This window comes from Leuresthes tenuis, unplaced genomic scaffold (assembly GCF_036924035.1).
Source record: "Leuresthes tenuis unplaced genomic scaffold, fLeuTen1.0.hap1 SCAF_14, whole genome shotgun sequence".
In the NCBI taxonomy this organism is placed as follows: Eukaryota; Metazoa; Chordata; class Actinopteri; order Atheriniformes; family Atherinopsidae; genus Leuresthes; species Leuresthes tenuis.
In genome coordinates, this window is record NW_027325368.1 from 3,793,238 (window position 1) to 3,814,723 (window position 21,486).

Here is a 21,486-nt window from a genome sequence, read left to right on the forward strand (position 1 = left end):
GAAACCATTTTATCGATTCCCTTGGTGCTTCCGTACCTCAGGCGCTGCAGATGTTAGAACCACTGAGACTAAAAGTGCTTAATTTAAAATGCTTTCTTTCATGTGGGTGTGTAGTTGCTGTTAGCCACCATTTTGTTTTATAATATAACTGTTATAACTGTAAGAGCTCAGCAACCTTTGAAAACTTAGACATGCAGGTGGTTTATATCCCTGAATTCATGTGCCAACAAAGCAGCAAAGATTTAGTGTTTCTAATTTAAAACAATTTTCATTGTTTTTTTTTATCAAGTGAGAAGTCTGAATGCATAAAAAACACAGAAGTGACGTGAAAACATAACAACCGGATCAGAAAAATCAGATTTTTCTGGGCAGAAATGATCCTCGGAGCACAAAATCGTGACAGAAAAGCAGAAAATGGCGAAACACAAACGTCAGCAACCAATCGGGGTTTTTGTTACCCGGGTCTTTCTTTTACTCCGTCATCCACGAGCTCCGAAACACATTTACATTCACACACACTCGAAAACACATAAAACAACGAGACACGAGACTTTTGGTTCCAGTGTCGCCCTCTAATCGTCACCCCTACAGTGGTGCATTATCATGCAGTCCATGCAAAAACAATGAAAATGTATTCATATAAAAAATAAGTGTTACAAAATGGCATAGCAAGTATATGTATCCATTCGATCTCTTTTTCTGCTTCCTGATTTCCTGAACTTTGCAGTGTCTACACTAATAATTGCATGCGTTACATGCAGTGCGGTTGGCTTTGCAGCAATAAAGCTTTGGGTGTATATAGTATGTATATTCATGTTCTTTCTTATGTCAGCTAAAGAGTGCGCTGTACAGAGTTCTACTTTACAAACGGTCTGGTTTCCCTTTTTTTCGGGGCGGATTCGGCGCAATGGCTCTGATGAGATCTGCGGCGGCCTCTGAAACCTTTCTTAAGGCCTTGCAGCATCAAAGCAGGTAAGACCCACCTTCGTCCCCAAGGTTCGGCCCAAAGGTGTGGCTTCGACGCCGTGGTTTGGGCTTAGGGACGTGGGTTGGATTTAAGGTCTGAACTCAGAGTTGTGGTTTTCCGCATGGCAACAGATGCCACTCAGGGAGGTGTGCTCCACACGGCATCACCAAACCCCTCCCCAGTGGAGGATAGAGGCAGTGGCCCCCCACTTGGCGTGAAGGGGTCCGTGTCGGTGTCTGTTTCCCCTTCTGCTAAGTAGCTCGGTCGGGGTCTGGTCCAGCTGGCCTCCCCGGTGGCAATCCCAGCCCCCATTGATAGGTCCACCCCTTCCTCCCCCTCCCGCTCCCCAGAGATGCTGAAGCCGCTTGGCGAGCGCTCCAGCTCCTCGTGGTTCACTGACAGCATGGAGAGCGGCGAGTCACCCCCCCGCCCCCTTGTGGTCCTGCCTGGCCCTGCTGACAAGTCCTGCAGGGAGCTGATGGGCAACACTGTGGGACGCTCCGCGTACGTGGGGATGGCTGCTGGAGGTTGGTGTTGGCGACCTGGAGGAACGACCTCTCCTTTGGCAAGCCCCGCCCCCTCTCTGCCTCCCTGTCCTCTCCTGTGATGCGGATTCACCTTGCTGATCGGCACCTGGTACGACATGTGCGGGAACGCCTCGGAGTAGTTGAGGAAAACCTGCCCGATCTCACCATTCGCTGTAGGATCGCAGGCCTCCAGGGTCATGTGGGCGGCCCCGGCAGAGTCCACCTGCAGGTGCTCAGTGTGCTGAATGTGCATGTCAACCAGGAAGTCCAACTTCTTCTCCATGTCCTCCACCTGAGACAGAGACACATTTATATGTATATCTAAATATGAGATTTTTATAACGGAAAAAAACAAGGTTGAATATCTAAAGAAGATTAAATATTCTTGAATATAAAAAATGTCAATCGGACAAAGTGTAGAAGTATCTAGAGGCTTGCTGTCTGAATAACAATGAAAAAAAGCCTCTCACTTGTAGTATATTTAGATTAAAGTGTTCATAAATTGAATAAATGGAAATATAATGATTAATTTCACCCAAAAAAGTTCCCCCATCAAGAACCGTATTAATCTAAAAGATCACATTTTATTTGTGTGGATATAACTTGAATCCTATTCAAACAGAATACCGTGAGGCATTCCCTTCTTCTGACTCTAAGTCCCTTGGAAACAAAGGTATGCTGCGAGGAACCAGACTAATAAACAAGTACCTTGGTAGCCATGACAGGTAATACCATCCAATACCAGTCAAATTGGATAGCTTTTTGGTTCCTGAAGACCTTTCGCCTCTCGTTAAAAGTCTTCCTCAGTTCTAATTGATGGGATGGGGAGAGAGTCGACCCAGACTACGTTTGGTAAAATTGGTTGCATTGGTTCTAATCCTCACCTGTCTCTCCACCCTGACAAATCTACCCATCATGCTTTGGTCATCGGCATCTGGCATGGACGTGGCTTTGGCTAGGTAGGATTCTTGCCTGGAACAAAGGGGACACTGAAGAGATGAAGACTCCACAAACAACAAAAGCTAAACGGCAGAAATTCGAGAATATTGTTTAATATTTATTCAAATCTGTGCATATTGGTTGTTTTCTACCTTGGTGACTGATTGGGTGGGTAGGTAAAGGGCGTTTTCTGAGTCTTCTTGTTTTTGGGAGTGAGGGGAGGTCCAGGGGCTAGAATCATGTCGATCCTTAAAAGAGGAGAAACTGGTTTACAATGTGGACAGTAGACATTTGTTTGGTTCAGCCTCTCTGTTCTGTTGCTGCCTACCTTGTCTGGAGGTATTTAATTCTGCAGAGCATGTCCAAGTGTCCAGCAGAGTACTGCTCGATCACATCTTTGACATCGTAAGGCCTCAGAGTTTCCTTAAACCGCTTCTTGTTCAAGAGGAATTGCATGATCCTAGAAGACAAAGCGTATGAGTTGAAGACTTTACCACTAAAGTGACATTTTCTCCAACTTGGACACAATTTAATCTGTTTATTAGCAGTAAAGTGACTTCCTTGTTCAGCTTTGACCTACTATACTTACTATAACTTATTTAATCTTTCAACTATTAATAATTGCTGGTTTGCTGTGGCAACTGGACTAAAGTTGCTTCCACCATTGCACGGCAACCTTGAAATTTTCCAGAAATTTTCCATGCGAGAACCCAAATGGGCAGCACCATTCATGCCTTGACTATTGGGCCAAAAATGGGAATGGATGCATACCAGAGCCAATCCAATCTCCACTTCTCCACTCTTACTTCATAAACAGGGTTTGACAGAGACTTCCTATGGGCTTTTGGCCCATTAAGTACTAAGTACTAAGGGCCAGACTGGTCTAATCTGGTATAAAGCAGCACCAAAGGGGGGGTTAACTGTTGGTTGAGATGGAAAGACCGACTGCTTAAAGACGAGGAAGTGCAGCCGCCCACAAACTCACTTCTTTCAGCTTCTTTCAACACAGTTTGTAAAATCCGACAGCTATGAACAGGACAAACTGGTTGTCTGTCCAAAGATCAGCGGCGTCTGGAGATGAAGACGAACATTGTTTGGAAATGATAATGGTTTATGTTCATGTTTCTGTATTTATCAGACGCTTTTATCCAAAGCGACTTACAAATGAAGATATAACAGCTATACAAAAAGCTAACAATAAGCTACATAGAAGGAACCCAGGAGTCCGACTCTGTCAGAGGGGACAGAGTAGAGATAGGGTGCAGGCATAGAAGGAAGTGCAGAAAGATAAAGTGCAGAGATAGAGGGGGGAGGGAAGTACAGGGTAAGTGCTGGGATAGGAGATGCTCTCTGAAGAGCTGGGTTTTCAGGAGCTTCTTGAAGATAGACAGGGACGCCCCTGTTCTGGTAGCGCTCGGTAGGTCATTCCACCATCGTGGGACGACACATGAACAGAGTTTGGATTGTCTTAGGCGTGGTGTAGGAGCTGCTAGACGACAATCCTGGGACCAACGGAGGGACCCAGTTGGGACAGAAGCCTTTGCAAGAGCATTCAAGTAGATGGAGCCGTTCCATTAAGCTCTTTGTAGCTAACATCAGGGACTTGAGTGGATATGGTGGATATCCACCACACGACAGAAAATTGAAGAGCCAGTTCATGGCCACCAAACTTACCAATTCCCAGACTGGCGAATAAATCCCAAAGGTAAAACCTAATGGACCTCGCAGTCAGTGAAGAGACTGTCTGAGACACCATTGCTTTGCTAGCTTGACTTACGTACTTTCAGATGGTAAGTTTTCTTTTTTATTAAACAATGAATTTCACTACCTAAACAGTAAAATTATTCCACTCAAAGTGTATGTTTAAATCTGTGGGAACTGGTTCATGTCAACCACAGCTATCTATTCTCAAGGAATCCTCTATGGGTGTCTCTGTGAACTTACTGTATATTCAAAATTCATATAAAATATGCAGGCTGGGTGAAATGGGCATGTTTTAGGCAATACTCCAAGACAAGTAACCACACAAATGCTTGCTAGCTCCAGGGTAAGTATGCTCTAGCTCGAGGATAACTCTATCCCACATGTAACCTGATTAAAAAAGTAAATGCTGCTATTGTTTTAGGTTTTTACCAAGCCACCCCCCTGCTGCTAAGACTGGAAAATCTCAGAATTAACCTATTTTTGAATAGATGCCAGCCACTGTGCTCCTTCTTTTATCTCACATTAGTCCAACTTTCAGTAGATCCTTCCCAGAGTCAGAGTCAGCGGCAGCTGCAAGAGCTCCAGTGTTTGGCAGAAAGTCTTGGGTCCTGAAACCAAAACCCTCAAGGTCTGAGCATCCCATTCAGACACCCATTCAACCTCAGTATAATGGAGGGGAAGGAAGAAGTACTTTCACAGGGTTAATCACTCATCTCGCAGGCCCTCATGCTAGATTGAATTCCTGCATTATGTCAGCTGTGTGGCCTATAGATTTACCAGCACATTGACAAGATGTGTGAGGTCTGGTGTGCATTGCTGTCCCTGACACATTTACCTTTGTACTTCCTCTAAGTAAGGTTGTATCGAACATATGCCTCCAGGAACCAATCAGTGGAGTCCTGAAAACCAAAGAACTGAAATGTGGCATTGAAAACTCGGATTGTTTTGGCATTATCGAAGTCGTTTAGTTATTTAGGGACTGGATAGTGTAGTGGTGTGATTTCCATCTTTCCTGGGTTCAGATCCCCTGCATGAAAGGTATTACCTCCAGTAGGGGTCCTTAGGCAAGACCCCCTTATCCTACCTGCCTACCTGTAAGTCGCTTTGGATAAAAGCGTCTGCTAAAAACATAAAAACATAACATTTACACCTAAGTAAGAAAACAATCTGGTAAATCCTAGTAAATTTAATCTCATTCAGATTCAAATTAGTGTTTAAATCTCGTAGAGGTTTTCACATGTCCACCTGCAGCCGATGACTAGACCAGAGACCAGAGACCAGAACTGGTTGACAAAAAAAACATTTTGAAATAATTCATAGTTATCTTGAGTGTGTGCCATCTTCATTCACAACGCTGCAGCTAACCAGTGATTTAAGTATTTTAAAAGATTCCAGAAAACCTCCCAAAACAAAATGCGACAGATATCCCCCAGATGGTCCCAACAGACACGATTGACTCCCATCAGTTTGGTGTGTCATGATGTTTAGATGTTTTCTTGATGGCTCTTCTGAGTTTTATGTATTATAGGACAAAGAACCTCAACTATCTGCCAATCACATGATATTACATTACTATCTTCTGGCATTGCAGTCGAGTTTAATTGTGGCTTAAAAGGACCGCCGATCAACCATTCCTGACCTTACTGCCCTGATGACTAGTTTCAGCGTTGGGATCATCTCCTCCATGAGGATATCTGGGGGGAAGCCCCGCTCCTCTAAGGCTGGGTCTGCCAGGGCTCCAGCATCTGGCAAGAAAACACAGGAGATCACCAATGTTATAGTTGAATATTGACCAGCAGAGATGCTTAACTTTCGGGTTTCCTACCTTCAGAGCTCTGGCGGAGTGTGTAGGCCTTCATGCGGAAGGCTGTACGGAAGCGTTCCCGGTTACTGAAGCCGGCAGGTTTGGGCTCCTTGGAGGGACTCTCCTCGATGGAGTCCGCGTGACCTGTAAGCTTCTTGCTCATCACCAAGGAAGATCTCGCATTGGGCAGGCGAACACGCTCCAGTAAACTCAATTTCTGGCTGAAGTGTAAACAGAAGAGAAAACCCATAGAGTTTTCGAGGTTGGAGTTATTTTCTATGGCTTCACATCTAATTTTGGCTCCCTGAGGAACCCAGAAGTTAGAAATTCAGCAATTCTGCTCAGAACAAAATCCTCGCCCATCTAAAGATCTCTCCAGGGTTATTTCTGACCAACAGCTATTTCTTAGAGGTATTTTTGTGCTCTTTTCCAGCTGTTCTTGGATTTTCTGTTTCAGAGAAGGTCTTCAGGGTCTGCTGTCTCAACATATCAGAGCTGCTGACCAGGAAAAAGGAAGCCTCAAAGAGCTGAAGGAAATCGGTCTCCTTTATTGTCCAATGGCTGACAATGTTTGGCAGCACAAAGACAAGAGCTCCCTGGGTAAAATAAGACTCCTGTGTGCCTTGGAAGGTGGGGTAATCGGAGATGGCATCAGCCTGAACAAGGCCTCTGAAACGTGGAGCGCTCTCAGCGACTTTGCTCCCACAGCAGACACACAATATGAGCCTCTATGTGGCCTTGGGGCAGAATAGGGATGGCAGATTACCGCGCTGAGAGGCTGCAGAATAGGAAGCTTTAAAGGAAGAGAGAATCTCTTTCTGACTGTTCCTCGGCCGAATAAAGAGCAGAAAATGAGATGCGATTATCCCGCGGATCTCTGTAAAGGAGATCAACACTACAGGAAAAAATAATGCCGCTCATCTCCCACAGCGCCCCAAAAGACACACTTAACAGTTTACTTTGTCTCCATAAATGCAATATTTCCATCGAAATTAAGCTCAAACGTACTCTACAGGTCATAAAGATACAGTAGATTGCAATGAACCGCAAACATTCCCACATTTCTGGACAAAAGAGAGGATCTAATGAAGTGTCCTTTCCCAGTTACATGTAAACACATGAAATTGACTCTCAGATGGGTAATAATTTCCTCCCTGTGTTGTACTGAATAGACCTCACATTACAAATGGAAAACTCAGATAAAGGCTCTAATAACACAGTGAGGCCCATACAAAGTGGCTTATCGGCCTGTTATTGGACATCACAGAGCTGTTGTAGTTCCTGGCCGCCATCCACCTCTTTGCTCAGAGGAACAAGATAATGTCAGGGTGCTAATTTCCCAGCCATTGATCCTAAAGGGCACTTAAAACTCTCTCTGCCTCTCAGTCTTTATTTCACCACATCCCTCAGTGTCCGTCTGCATCTTTGGGCCTTCCTTTGTTTCCTTCTGTCATTATTTTCTCCCCAAACTAAAACAGAAAAAAGTGTCAAGATAAGAATTGTACTAACGATATCTGTTGCTTATTTTCACACAGCTGTGGAAATTAAACCCTTCAGTTCAGCCTCTAAAACACACACCATCTCCAGCAGCCTAAGTGACTTGAACTCCCATCCTCTCAACACTATCAGCATGTGTATCAGGGCTCCTGTTGCAGCTGAACGGTAGCTTTTAGCCGCAGTAATTCAATCCAGTGTGTTAAATATGGTGGCTCAGCAGAGGCCAGGAGGCGTCGAAGCACAACGCTCCGATGTAATGAGCTTGTGATGCTGATTTAGTCGACCTAAAGTGGTGACTTGTGTTGCAGGTTTATTTGTTAGAAAGGGCTGCAGGAGAAAGCCTCTTCTCTCTAAAAAGAACATGGCAGCACTGCTTAGGTTTGCAAAGCTGCATCTGAACAAAGCTCAAGACTTCTGGAACAATGTCCTTTGGACAGACCAGAGCAAAGTGGAGATGTTTGGTCCTAATGCACAGCAGCACGTTTGGAGGAAACCAAACACAGCATATCAGCACAAACACCTCATACCAGCTGTCAAGCACGGTGGTGGAGGGCTGATGATCTGGGCTGGTTCTGCAGTCTGGACCTGGGCACCTTGCAGTCATTGAGTCCACCATGAACTCCTCTGGATACCAAAGTATTCTAGAGTCAGATGTGAGGCCATCTGTCCCACAGCTAAAGCTGGGCTGAAACTGGCTCATCAACAGGACAAAGATCCCAAACACAGCAGCAGATCTACAGCAGAATGTGTGAAAAAGAAAAGAATCAAGGTGTTGCAATGGTCCAGTCAGAGTCCAGACCTCAGCCTGACTGAGATGCTGTGGTGGGACCTTAAGAGAGCTGTGCAGAAACCAATGCTGCAAACCTCAATGAGCTGAAGCAGCGCTGGAGAGAAGAGTGGCCGAGATTCCTCCAGAACCATGAGAGAGACTGATAACGTCCCACAGGAAACCATCACTGCAGCTCACTGCTGCTGAAGCTGCTGGATCCTGGCACTAAAGACCGCAAACTGCAGTATATTCATCTTGTTTTCTAGCAGGAGCCCTGAAATATTACACTGCATGTGTTCAGAACATCACATCTGGGAGATTGATGGTTGATGGGCTGATGATCTGGGCCACAAAGTACCACAAAAACAGGTGTAGCCTCAGACTAATTCCAGTTGGTGGAAAGGAGACGCCCCTGGCTCCTAACTGCCTCTATCCCAGTGCCGACCCTGCTTCCTCTGATGCTAAACCCAACACAGCGGCCATGTTTTTCCTAACATGCCATTACCATCCACACCCGTTAACCGCTGCTCCTCTCAGTGATCTATGCTGCTCTTGTTGGCTGCCAGGTACTGATTTTAGTGGCCTGCTTATAGGCTCCAAGAATCTATTCACTGCATTGACACAAACAACCTTTGAGGACCACATTTTAGCTGTTTTAAGTCCACCGCCTTAAACTTTTAAGGTTTTACACTGGTACAACCAACCAATTTAGCAACAAGGAGGCAAACAGCTCAGTCAGCGTTCACCTCAATGAGCTGAAGCAACGTTGGGAAGAGAGAAACGTTGTGAGAGACTGATAACGTCACACAGGCCGACAAACGCCAGCTTCAGGCCTGGAAATGCAAGGAAAAGCCATCGTACGTCAACGTTGGTCATAGTTTTAAGGTTCACAAACTTCTCTAGTGTTGCTTTAAATCCATAACGACACAGTTGGGTACTGTTGCTCATCTTCTGAGGTTGTATTTACCCCATTTTATTATGTCCTGACACGTACTTATATATAATATACTTATATATTATATGAATATACTTCCACATAACAGGAGAAATTGTGACAACCAGTCAAGCTTTTTGTGCTCATTGTCATTTTTCTGGAGAATCAAACCCGCTGAATGACTAAAATGTGATTAAAATAAAAGTAAGTGTACTGTTAAGTATCAGCTTTCACAAAAGAAGACGCCATCTGTGAAATTTCCACCATGTTTCGAGACTAATTCTTGCTCAGCGTCATGGACAGAAAAAGAAAAATCATCAAACCAAACCTCTTCTCAGGCGGTAATTACTGTCTAATTGTCATTCATAGCTGAGATGCAACTAATGGAGCCACTAATAGGTTTCTATTCTCAGTTTAAATGTCCTTACGGTTGATGTGGGAGGCAGCGGGACGAGTGGGCGTTCAAAATCAAGACTCAAATCTTCACAGAGAGATGAATCTGACTCGAGGATTAATAGAGGAAGTTATTTAAGATCGGACTGTTTGGGATATTATGGGAAATGGGGCTTTCCTGTAAATTACAGCCCCTCTGCAGGGGCTCAAGGAGCAGGGACCCACCTCACCATGACCTCCAAGGTGTCCTTCCTTTGAAGCAGGGAGAGAAAAAGCACAAAGGTCACATATTTACTTCAGAGGTAAACATCCTTGAACAGAAGCTAAAATCAAAACACACTTTCAGGGATTTGTGTGACGTTTAATAAAGAATCTCCATCTTTTCATTTAAGACCTGGAGGGAACATTGTTGTTCATATATCTCCTTATTAACGTATCGATTGTGGGTCTTTTTTACTGCATTCTTCATGTCTGTTGAGGAGAAATCAGGGAGCTGAAGAACGCTCCATTTAAAACAATGTAAACCAAGATTATGTCTGAGCACAGAGGAATTAGTGTTGCTGTCATCATTTTTCTTTAAAATGTTTGAAGATAAAGAGATAAACAGATGCTGTAAATGGGAAAAATGCTGAGTGTGCAGAAAGGTATTCAATTTAACCTCCTAATTTGCATGCGATTACATCACTGATGACACGGTTTTCATCCTTTTCTGAATTCATTATTGTTAGAATATGATTTTTTTCATGTTTTTTGGTCATTTCATCCACATAAAAGGAATCTCAGTAAGAGTTGGTAAAATTCTGGCTTCGGTGTTTGATTGAACTGGTCTTCACACTTGTTTCCAGCCACATTCAGACCCCCCCGTACCTTTTCCTGCATCATTACCTCCCTCACAGTTGTGGGGCAACAGGTTTAAATCACCGCCCTCTGATCCATCTCCATTCAAGGGAAATTCTCTCCCTCTGAATCTTCATCAGCAAAGATTTGAACCAAAACATCTTCTCTTGCTAAATAATCTTTATTAATTTTCTCTGAATTTCTCCTGGACATCTTTAATATGAACACTTCGCCACATGAGCTAATGGTCTTCCCCAATATGGCGTGTTATTTCATTCACTTCATCATCAATTTACTCGACAATTTTGAATGGGAACACACCTAAATTTGGGGGTATAAATAAAATAATAAGGGCTGCCATCCAGTGGTAATGAGTAGAAACAAGATTTGATGCGTTATGTTGGACTTTCAGCCTATTTTATTGCAAAGGTGGCGCTTAAAGGGTTAAAGCAAGCTGTTGTTTAGGTTTAAGCATTAATAACTGTGTGGTTAAGTTCAGGAAAACGTCACGATTAGCCTCAGAACTGTTTGAAATCTTCATATTCCAGCCCCACTGGCTGCAGACGAGTCAGTGATGTCATCAAACACAAACGAGGCGATTAAATCTACTTTAAACTTTGAGTCCGACTCAACATTTATCCCATTTACTGCATCTCTTTATCTCGGAGCATTTTTAAGCTGCAGCCTTTTTGAAATCCTGTTAAAATGTGGTGCTTAAAGGTGCTGAAAGGGTTAAACCGGACTGAACAGCACGAAATGTTGAGTCAAGAACCGGTCTGGATGGGAGACAAACTTGGGTCACATGTTTAACTCAACTACTTTCTTCATGTCCATGTAGACAAGAATTAGCAGTTTTATTCTGTGCTGTTTTAGTTACATTTGTGGCACGTCTAAATCGATTTTCCCAGGATGGAGATTCACATTTAAATACTGAAAATGGTCATTCCAGGTCATTCCTTACACTCAGCCTGAAAACAAATGTTTCTGATATAAAACCAGAGGAAGGAACTCGCAGTTCGACTTGCCTGAAACAGGGAAGAGAGATGACCGTCTCGTAAAATCTCCATGTGGCAATAAGGTCCTCCCTGATTGGATTGGTGGAATAATATCGCCAGGCAGACTTGAGATAAGAAGACAATAATAATTACAACCAGGTCGAGTCGGACGTGGTGATGATGTTAGGCGGCGTCTCACCTGGATGAGGCCAGCCGCCGGGTGTCTGCGCTTCTCAAAGTGCTTCTGTCTGTGCTGCTCCTGGACCTTCAGAGCCAAGCCAGAGCCCAGAATACCCTGCAGCCGACACACTTTGCATGAGCACAACTTCTTCGACATTAACCATAATTCATTAACCGACCTTTATCGTAACCTTTCACAGAAGAAGTCTGAAAAATAACTGCTTCAAAAGCCCTTTTAGCCTGTTGAAATGTCACCAACTCGCTGACTTTTCAGTGTTTTATTGGCCAAACGAAACAAAGTCTGCCCCCTACTGGATGTTTGCTGCAGCTGCAGGATAATCCTACCAGTTTAAAATCGATTAAACATCAGATAAACATCAGCTTCTGCCTTCGGTTTACGTTGATGGACCGATTACAGTCAACCAGCTGAATATTTGTAGATAATCATGGTGCGTCCCCGTTAAATCAGTCAGATAATAAAAATAACAGTAAAAATAGAAGATTTTACTGATAATAATGTTTTTTAGATGATTTATTTTTTACGACATGCACAGATAAATAATGACAATAGAAGTGTTTTATATCTTTAAACAGTTAAAGAAATAAAAAACTGGTCATTTTACAAACCAGTTTACCAACTAATTAATTTACCAATGAATCACTAAATAAAATAAATAAATAAAATATTAATATTCCTTCATAATTGAACAAAAATAACGAGAATAATAGGAATAATAGATATGTATATATCATTCTGATAAATTCCTGCTAAAATATGCAACATGTGGAACCAACTGGAGATCGTTTTTAATTACTCAGCACTTTATTTATCTAAAATCGCTAAAAGTCGTCTCAAACGGTCACATTTTCGACTTGAGGAGGTTATGGATAAATCAACTGCAAATGTTTTAAAACCACAGTGAATAGAAAAGTTAATAGTTTAAGATGTTTCATCCCAAAAGGATCAATAAAGTTGAGTCTGAGTCCAAATGCTTCTTCACTTCTGGCTTCAACTGGAATCCAGAGCTGAAGAAGCCTTTTGGAAGAGACGTGAAACATCTTTAATAAGCAAGAAGAAGAAGTCCAGTCGCCCTGATCCAAACACACGTCCAGGAGAGTAAACTCACAGCAGGCAAGGCGAAGAAGGACACTCCAATCAGAGCGAAAGTGCCGGCTAACAGTCTCCCCGCCCAGGTCTTTGGGGTTTTATCCCCGTAACCGATGGTGGTCAGAGTGATCTGCAGAAGAAGAGCAGTCAGACAAACACTGCAGAAGAAGAGCAGTCAGACAAATACTGCAGAAGAAGAGCAGTCAGACAAACACTGCAGAAGAAGAGCAGTCAGACAAATACTGCAGAAGAAGAGCAGTCAGACAAACACACAGTGATCACAACAACCTCAGTGGGGATGCTTTTCTGTGGAGGAGCTTGGCTGCGATCCACAGAATCACAAAATCACAGCTGAGCAGATGCTTGCTGCCATAGAGTTTAAAGTTTAGTCCTTTTGGCTGAAGGACGCCGGCTTTAATGAGGCCGAAGGCCGAAGGCACTCATTAAAGCAGGAAGCTCTGCAAACTGCAGGCTAATCTTCGCGTTCGTCCTTCGGATGCAACACAAACGCCGTGTTTTCCAGCTGCTGACTTTGAAGCTGTTAATGTCGCAGATTCCCATCAACAAAGAAAGAAAGAAGCCTTTCAGCACTTTGTGATGTTTTCAATCCTTCTAACAATTAAATACCTGCAACCTGATGCAGGGATAAAGTTCTCTTGACCTCTGGGGCCATTTGGATGGTTATATGACCACTATTCCTTGATTGTCTAAAGGTTTTTATGCTGTTGTAGTTTTAATTTCAAAGTTCTCGTCATTCTCCGTTGGGTCCGAACCAGAAAGGGCATTAGCTGAGGAGCTAACTGATGACTCCATCCATCTCTTATAGGGAGGTTTACCTGGAGCTAAACTTAGACCTGCCAACTCCCATCCAGTCCACATCATTAATAACCTTACTTTGCTTTTACTTTGACTTTTATTTTATTATTATTATTATTTTATTGTAGACATAATGAACTTTTATCTCACCGCCTGCCTTTTATCTGGTAATATACATCAATCTTTACATCTCAGACCGGCAACACGTTCCAAAAAAGTTGGGTCAGTAAAGCTTTCATCACTTTGTAATGGTTTCACTTCTTCTCAAAACACTTAAGACTTTCGGGCGTTAAGGACACCAAATGATGAAGAGTTTCAGGTGTTATTTTGTCCCAAGTTTTCCAACATCATCCTTCTCCGTTGGTCCAGTCCAGCACCTGAACCCTCTTCTTCCTCTTCTTCCTCTTCTTCCTCAGCCATGTGTCAGAATGTGGTTCTGCATGGTCTGGTTGAACAATGCTTGGACGTCCCAGGAAAAGATGTGGCCTTGAAGGCAGCATATGTTGCTGTAAAATCTCAGTGAGCTTTTCTGCATTAATGCTGCCATCACAGAAGTGGAAATGAGCTTTGCCCCCTGATCCAACCCCATACCATCACAGAGCCTGGCTGCAGGGACTGGTTGCTGACAGCAGGCTGGATGCTGCTTTTGCTCTTTGCTCCATTTCTTCCAACAAAGATGTGGAATACTGATGGGTCTGACCACAGCCCACGTTTCCACCGTGTGACGGTCCATCCCAGACGCCTCCGAGCCCAGAGAAGTGGACGAGGTTAACATCAGGCTTCTTTCCTACACAGTAAAGCTTGTGAATGGAACTCTGTATTGTAGTGCTTGACAAAGGTTTCCACAGTAATCCCTTGTCCATGTGCTTCTATCAGCTGCTGATGAATGACGGTTCTTGATGCAGCGTCTGAGGGGTCAGAGGTCACGGGGTCCAGCTTAGACTTGCTCCCTTGTCCTTTACACTGAAACTCCTCCAGATTCTCTGAATGCTTTAGTGATATTCTGCTCTGTAGAGGCAGAAATAAGCAGAACCCTTCCAGTGTTTCCTTGAAAGAACATTATTTTTAAGCAGTTCAGTGATTTTCTTACACATTTGTGGACAAACTGAAGATCCTCTGATCATCTTTGCACCCGAAAGACCTTTTGTGGATTCTTTTATTTGTACCAAATCATGATTACAGGGTTTTCTAACTTTGTGTGCAGGCCTGAAATGCAAAAATGAGTTCATATTAAACACAAAGATGAAGTTGTAGAGACCAAACGTGTCTGGAATTAAATAAAAGTCACATTTAATGTCCACTTTTTAAACTTTTTCTTTTTCTTTTTCTGATTTGGGGCCATATGAGAGAAAACCAACCATGTGAACCACAGGACTCCCCAGGACTCGGATAAGCCCCTTGGTGCCTGGTCTGTAACGTACATACGTACCAGCCCCCACCACAGTGCGTCTGCGTATGTGTCGAAGTCCTGCGGTTTGGGCTGGGCTGTCGGGTTTTCATGGTCGGGCACGTTCACGGAGACGTCGTCCTTCTCCACCAGATAGACCAGGAAAGACGCCAGGATCAGAGACAGGAAGCCGATGTACCAGGCTGTGATCAGTTCCTACGAAAACACAAGTACGAACGAGCATGAACTGTTTTCCTTTGAAACACAATCAAACTGACTTCTTTGAAACATTTCTGTGGGTTAAGCCGTCTTTCCAGCTGTTAGGTGTGAAGGTGTGTGGTGCTCTCAGTTAACATCACTACGAGTTACGCTGTGTCTATTACTGTTGATGAGAAAGCATTGTTTGCTAGCATCTGCTGCTAGCTTACAGCTACATGCTAAACTCTTTCCCTCTGGGATCAATAGAGTAACTCTCTATATCAGGGATGTCAAACTCCGGTCCTCGAGGGCCGCCGTCCTGCAGGTTTTAGATGTTTCACTGCTTCAATGCACCTGAATCAGATCAATGCATCATTAGCAGACTTGTGCAGAACTTAACAATCTTTCGAAGAGATCCATTTAATCTGAATCAGGTGTGTTGAAGCAGGGAAACGTCTAAAACCTGCAGGACAGTGGCCCTCCAGGACCGGACTTTGACATATGTGGTCTATATCTATACATAGAGCTGGAGTGTTTCCGGTATGACTGGAGAAATATCTGCTGACCAGAACGGCAGGACTTTCATTTTCAGGAGGTTTTAGCCGTGAAATGTATTCAACAAACATGTAGAACCACCTTTAACAGAAATAGCTTCATGTAATTCGTGGTGGACTCAATGGCTGCAAGGTGCCCAGGTCCTGTGGCTGCAGAACCAGCCCAGATCATCAGCCCTCCACCACCGTGCTTGACAGCTGGTATGAGGTGTTTGTGCTGATATGCTGTGTTTGGTTTCCTCCAAACGTGCTGCTGTGCATTAGGACCAAACATCTCCACTTTGCTCTGGTCTGTCCAAAGGACATTGTTCCAGAAGTCTTGAGCTTTGTTCAGATGCAGCTTTGCAAACCTAAGCTGTGCTGCCATGTTCTTTTTAGAGAGAAGAGGCTTTCTCCTGCAGCCCTTCCAAACAAGCCACCCTTGTTCAGCCTTTTTCTAACTGTGCTGTCATGACCTTTGACCTTTAACATGCTAACTGAGGCCTGTAGAGTCTGAGATGTAGCTCTGGGCTTTTTCACCTTGGGGTGACCTTTAACCTTTAACATGCTAACTGAGGCCTGTAGAGTCTGAGATGTAGCTCTGGGCTTTTTCACCTTGGGGTGACCTTTAACCTTTAACATGCTAACTGAGGCCTGTAGAGTCTGAGATGTAGCTCTGGGCTTCTTCACCTTGGGGTGACCTTTAACCTTTAACATGCTAACTGAGGCCTGTAGAGTCTGAGATGTAGCTCTGGGCTTTTTCACCTTGGGGTGACCTTTAACCTTTAGCATGCTAACTGAGGCCTGTAGAGTCTGAGATGTAGCTCTGGGCTTCTTCACCTTGGGGTGACCTTTAACCTTTAGCATGCTAACTGAGGCCTGTAGAGTCTGAGATGTAGCTCTGGGCTTCTTCACCTTGGGGTGACCTTTAACCTTTAACATGCTAACTGAGGCCTGTAGAGTCTGAGATGTAGCTCTGGGCTTTTTCACCTTGGGGTGACCTTTAACCTTTAACATGCTAACTGAGGCCTGTAGAGTCTGAGATGTAGCTCTGGGCTTCTTCACCTTGGGGTGACCTTGCTGGGACGTCCACTCCTGGGAAGATTGACAGCTGTCCTGAATGTTTTCCACTTGTGAATAATCTTTCTCTCTGTAGAATGATGGACTCCAGATAGTTTGGAAATGGCCTTATAACCCTTCCCAGACTGATGGGCAGCAGCAGCTGCTTCTCTAAGATCATTGGCTGATGTCTTTCCTCCTTGGCATCGTGTTAAACTGACAGAACTCCTGCTTTTATAGAGCTGCTCACACTGACTGATGATCAGTTAATCAGTTAATTATTGATCAGCAGCACCTGGCTGCTTCTTACCCTCTTAATTCCTGTGGAAGCAGTCAGGGTTCACTTAGTTTTGTCTCAGTAAACGAGATCTTTTTACATGATGGTAGATAAAAGGCAGCTTCAGGTAGAAGCTCATTTAACTTTGAGCCTCTTCAGACGTTCATTCCTACCTTACTGTGTGCGTAGATGGCGGAGCCCAGCAGCTTCCAGGTCCCTCCTCTCCGGTCCATCCGCAGCATCCGCAGGATCTGCAGGAAGCGCAGGCTGCGCAGGGAGGTGGCCAACACATTACCCTGGTTACGCACCGCCACCACCGGCACGGAGGCGATCAGCACGAAGATGTCTGAGGCCCAACAGACAAAGCGTTTCAGAAATACATCTCAATAAGAGGCTCTTATCCAGAGTTTAATGAGTCTGACCTGCTGATGAGGTGCTCTGCAAGCTGGACATAAAGACAATTATCTGGGTGTTTCCATCCAAAGTAGGATCAGAACTGGGAATAATAAGCTGGAACGTGTCGGTCGTGTCATTAGAAAATCAGCTTTTCTGATGCTTCGACCGAACTAATCGCAGTCACACTTTTGTGGTTATTTCAGGATGGTTGTTGCTCACAAATGGGGCTTTTCCAGCTCTTTTGTGGGTCTTTTCCAGCTCTTTTGTGGGGCTTTTCCAGCTCTTTTGTGGGTCTTTTCCAGCTCTTTTGTGGGTCTTTTCCAGCTCTTTTGTGGGGCTTTTCCAGCTCTTTTGTGGGGCTTTTCCAGCTCTTTTGTGGGTCTTTTCCACATTAAATGTCGTTCTGATTCTGAGCAAAAGTAAAGACTCTTAGAGACTCCAGAGGCCTTCGGACGGCATAGCCAATCAGAGCTGCTGGAGAACAACGTTATCCAGAGGAGTTTGAGCCATTTCCTCCAAAGGACACTTTATGATTCACCGAAACTCGGAGAAAGACGAAGGTTTTGTAACTCTAACTTGTATTCTGATATCTTAAAGTGCGACAACGAGTACAATTACTAATCAAATCAACATAACTACAAATACGGCTCAGTTTTACACGTTCAAATGAAATCTGAACTGAACACCAAACTGAGACACTCAGTTTACTTTATTGTACGTTATAGCGATATGTTACAGAAAAAGTCTCTAATTTAGCTCCACACACTCCTATTCGCTCTTTGGAGACTAACTGGATGCATTTCCACCATTTTACACGACTGGTTTTGTTGTTTTTATGCTTCTTCTGCTGTTAAATGTTCTGACACAACACGTAACTCCTGATCATCACCAGCTGCTCCAGGCCCATCTTTGCCTGTATCTCCAGCCCTAAAGAGAATAAACAGGTGCTGCATCATATCGTTAAACTGTGAGAAGAAGCCAAACACTGGCTCTAAATCTTTAAATCACCTTCTCTGCTAAAGAGGAAACTGGGCCACAAAGAGGGTTCAGTTCCAGCCTCAGAGGACATAAGAGCCCAGTGGATAAACTATATCTGAGGCTAATGTTCCAGCAGAGTTAGCTAAAGACCACTTTTCATCCCACCGTTTTAACGTTTTAACGTTTTAAACTCCCCTCCAACGCTGGGCGGGAGCTGCAGGGAGCACCCTGTGTTCATTTATCAGGACATTTCTTTGACTCCACCTCCTTACCTAAGATACACAGCGGTTTGCGGGCGAACTTCAGCCTCCCCCTCCATCCTTTGTAGCGGCAGCAGCAGCCTGCCGCCCAGATTCTCAGTGCAAACTCTGCTCCGAAGATGAAGATGGCAAAGGTTTCCTGCGTGGGAAGAGTGTTAATCTTTCAGCTCCAGCACTAAATATATCTGCTGCATAGTTAAAAAAGATCTGCATTAAATTAAATCAGACGTTTGGCATGAAAAACAATCTGTTGGATTGTTTTCAGTCTCATTTAGAGCTCAGATCAAATATGAGTTCAGTGTGTCCCAAAATGTTGATGTGATCAATAGAAATGGTGAAAGAGGTGAGAAATACAACAAACCAATACATCTTACTGTTGAAAAGCACGATTATAAAGGTTCTTTATAACCTTATTTTATTGTCAGGAAGTAAGGAAGTACTGGAGGTGCAATTATTAAAACTTTAATTTAAAAAAATGAAGAGTTTTAACAGTTCTGAGCAGCTTTAAAGTGAATATCTGGTCTGAGCTCCTTTATTCTCCAACACAGCCTGAACCCTCTGAGACAAGCTTTCTGTCATTTCTTTAAGGAGTCTTCAGGAATAGTTCTCCAGGCTTCTTGAAGGACATCCCAAAGCTCTTCTTTGGATGTGGGCTGCCTTTTGTTCCGTTCTCTGTCAGATGATCCCACACTGCTTCAATAATGTTGAGGTCCGGGCTCTGGGGAGGATTCATCCCTCCATAAGACCTGTTGCCACTGATTTTCAGTCCACTTCTTGTGTCATTTGGCACAGCTCAGCCTTTTCTCCCTGTTTCCCTTCCTTAAGAACGGCTTCTTGACAGCCACCCTTCCATGGAGCCCATTTCTGATGAGGCTTGGGCCAACAGTAGATGGATCAGCTGAAGGTCCAGATGCATCTCTCAGGTCCTGTCAGGTCACAGCTGGATTTTTTCCTCTTTCTTAAGGACATCACTTTCAGATCCTGTTCATCTGCTGGAGATAGTTTTTTAGGCCTGACACTTCTTCTTTTGTCCTCCACTTGTCCAGTTTCCTCAAATGTTTTAAGGACACACTGCACACCATGCTGAGATATGCCAAGTTTTCAGCTAATAGCTCTTTGGGAATCACCTTGTTGCTGCAGAAATCCTATTTTCTGTCTGTCAAACTGTGTTTTCTTTGCTGTTTTTCATAGATGCAACTAAAGAAATGGGAACAAATTATGTGTCTTTGTGACAAAGTGCCTAAAGATCCAATTTAAAATGGCTTCTTTGCTAAGTTGTCTGTTCTGTGTCGACACAACACTGGTTCATCCCTTGAGTTAGGAGCCTTTTTTCTGCCTGAATGGTTCATAGATCAGAGTTAAGTGGCTTAACAAACTGGACTCAAAATTAGTGAAAAAGCAGAAAATGTCCAAAGAAACACTTTGAAAGACCTTCAGAAAGCTGGAGAACTACTGCTCAAGACCACTTTAAAAGATTTTCGGAAAGTCTGGCTGCTTGGAGGGAAAATGCAAGGAATTGAAGACCGGATCAGGACAGAAAACCACATACATTTTCAGTTTCTAACTCTTCTTTCTGAGTTTTGGAAGAATTTGTAGAAAATGAGGCACAAGTTTCTGTCGAAACACACTTGAACCATGTTTCCAAATGAGCAGCTAAACTCAACAAAGAGAAACAGAAACTCGCGATTTAAAAATTAACTAAACATTTTATTTGATTAGAAATAGGAAAAAGACAACAGGACAATTTCTTACTTTAGATATGAGACCATTTTGATTTTGATGACATCTTTATGTGTAAAAGAGTAATTTTTTTCTAAATAATAACTGAGATGTTTACAGAGAATAAAAGGAATGTTAACTGGAGGTTAAAGCTCTTTCCAAAGCAACACAATGAGGCGAAAAAGAAGTAATCTCACCAGTATAACCAGCCAGTGTGCAGACACCTTCTCATGTTCCCTGAATGTAGTCAGAATGGCCAGAATTAAACAGCCCAGAACGATTAGAAACCTGCAGAAACACAAAATAACAAGCAGTTTAGAGCAAGCAGGTGTGAAAACAACATACAGCTCGCATTCAGGATGCAGAAAAGCAGCAAAAAACAGCAAATCGAGGCCACGTGTGCTGTAAAACAGCAGTTTGTTACGGTCGCCACTAGAGGGCGTGGTTTCTCTCTTTAAATGAGTGTCGTTGCAGAGATAAACACTGAAGCTTTTATCTATATAGTATTTAAGTTGAAAACAAACAGGAAAATAAAACAAAAACAAAAGGTTAGACATGGAAAATGAAAGAAAACAGATTAAATTGTGAATAAAAACACAGCAGAATTGTCCCTTTTGCACAAACCTGTTTGAATAAGACAAAATATCAACTTTGATGTAAATTTTCTTTCAAAATGCATAAATACGGCTCAGAAACTCGAGGTCCTGGGTCTGTTTTTGGGTTTTAAAGAGCCAAAAGAATCCCAGTGAGTCATTGGAGGTGTTTTTTAAGCTTCACCCTCAGGCAGACACTCTCTCAGGGCCTCAGCTGTCACTGAACTGATTAATGGAGCAGCAAATTAATCTTAAGCAAATCAATTATTCCGTCATTTAGATTTTAAACTCAAGAGATAAAGTTTTATTAGCTCATGTCTCCTATTTCTGCCTGAAACCTCTGTGTTGTGTTAAATGTATTTTTTAGCTTTTCAAAATGTTTCAGTTAATGAAAAATAAAAAGAGTTGATTTTTACTGTTTTTGCCTGAACATTTCACCAAAACTTTCCTGTTTTCTGCGTCTCTGAGGTATAAACGAGCCGTTCAATCACACCTTGAGACAGGTTTTTTAGTCCATGTTTTCATTGGTTTGGTGTCAGTTTTCGTGGTTAAGTTTAGGCATCAGAGTATCCTGGTTTTTGGGAACTAAAACTACTCGGTTATGTTTAGGAAAAGA

General features: G+C 43.3%; 1 protein-coding gene across 1 annotated transcript in view; it reads right to left on the bottom strand.

Moving 5' to 3' along the window:
- Positions 1-448: 448 nt before the first annotated feature.
- kcnq3 (potassium voltage-gated channel, KQT-like subfamily, member 3) overlaps positions 449-21,486 on the bottom strand; it is a 115,302-nt gene continuing 94,264 nt past the window's right edge. The window contains exons 3-16 of the mRNA XM_072364053.1: positions 20,475-20,565; positions 18,571-18,697; positions 17,098-17,270; positions 14,900-15,073; positions 12,674-12,784; positions 11,566-11,661; positions 11,393-11,491; positions 9,760-9,782; positions 5,963-6,162; positions 5,777-5,882; positions 2,762-2,893; positions 2,586-2,681; positions 2,379-2,466; positions 449-1,786 (exon numbers count right to left, since the gene is read on the bottom strand). Of these exons, the coding sequence (XP_072220154.1) occupies positions 1,106-1,786; positions 2,379-2,466; positions 2,586-2,681; positions 2,762-2,893; positions 5,777-5,882; positions 5,963-6,162; positions 9,760-9,782; positions 11,393-11,491; positions 11,566-11,661; positions 12,674-12,784; positions 14,900-15,073; positions 17,098-17,270; positions 18,571-18,697; positions 20,475-20,565 (2,197 nt within the window). The 3' untranslated portion in view covers positions 449-1,105. The remainder of the gene's footprint in view (positions 1,787-2,378; positions 2,467-2,585; positions 2,682-2,761; positions 2,894-5,776; positions 5,883-5,962; positions 6,163-9,759; positions 9,783-11,392; positions 11,492-11,565; positions 11,662-12,673; positions 12,785-14,899; positions 15,074-17,097; positions 17,271-18,570; positions 18,698-20,474; positions 20,566-21,486) is intronic.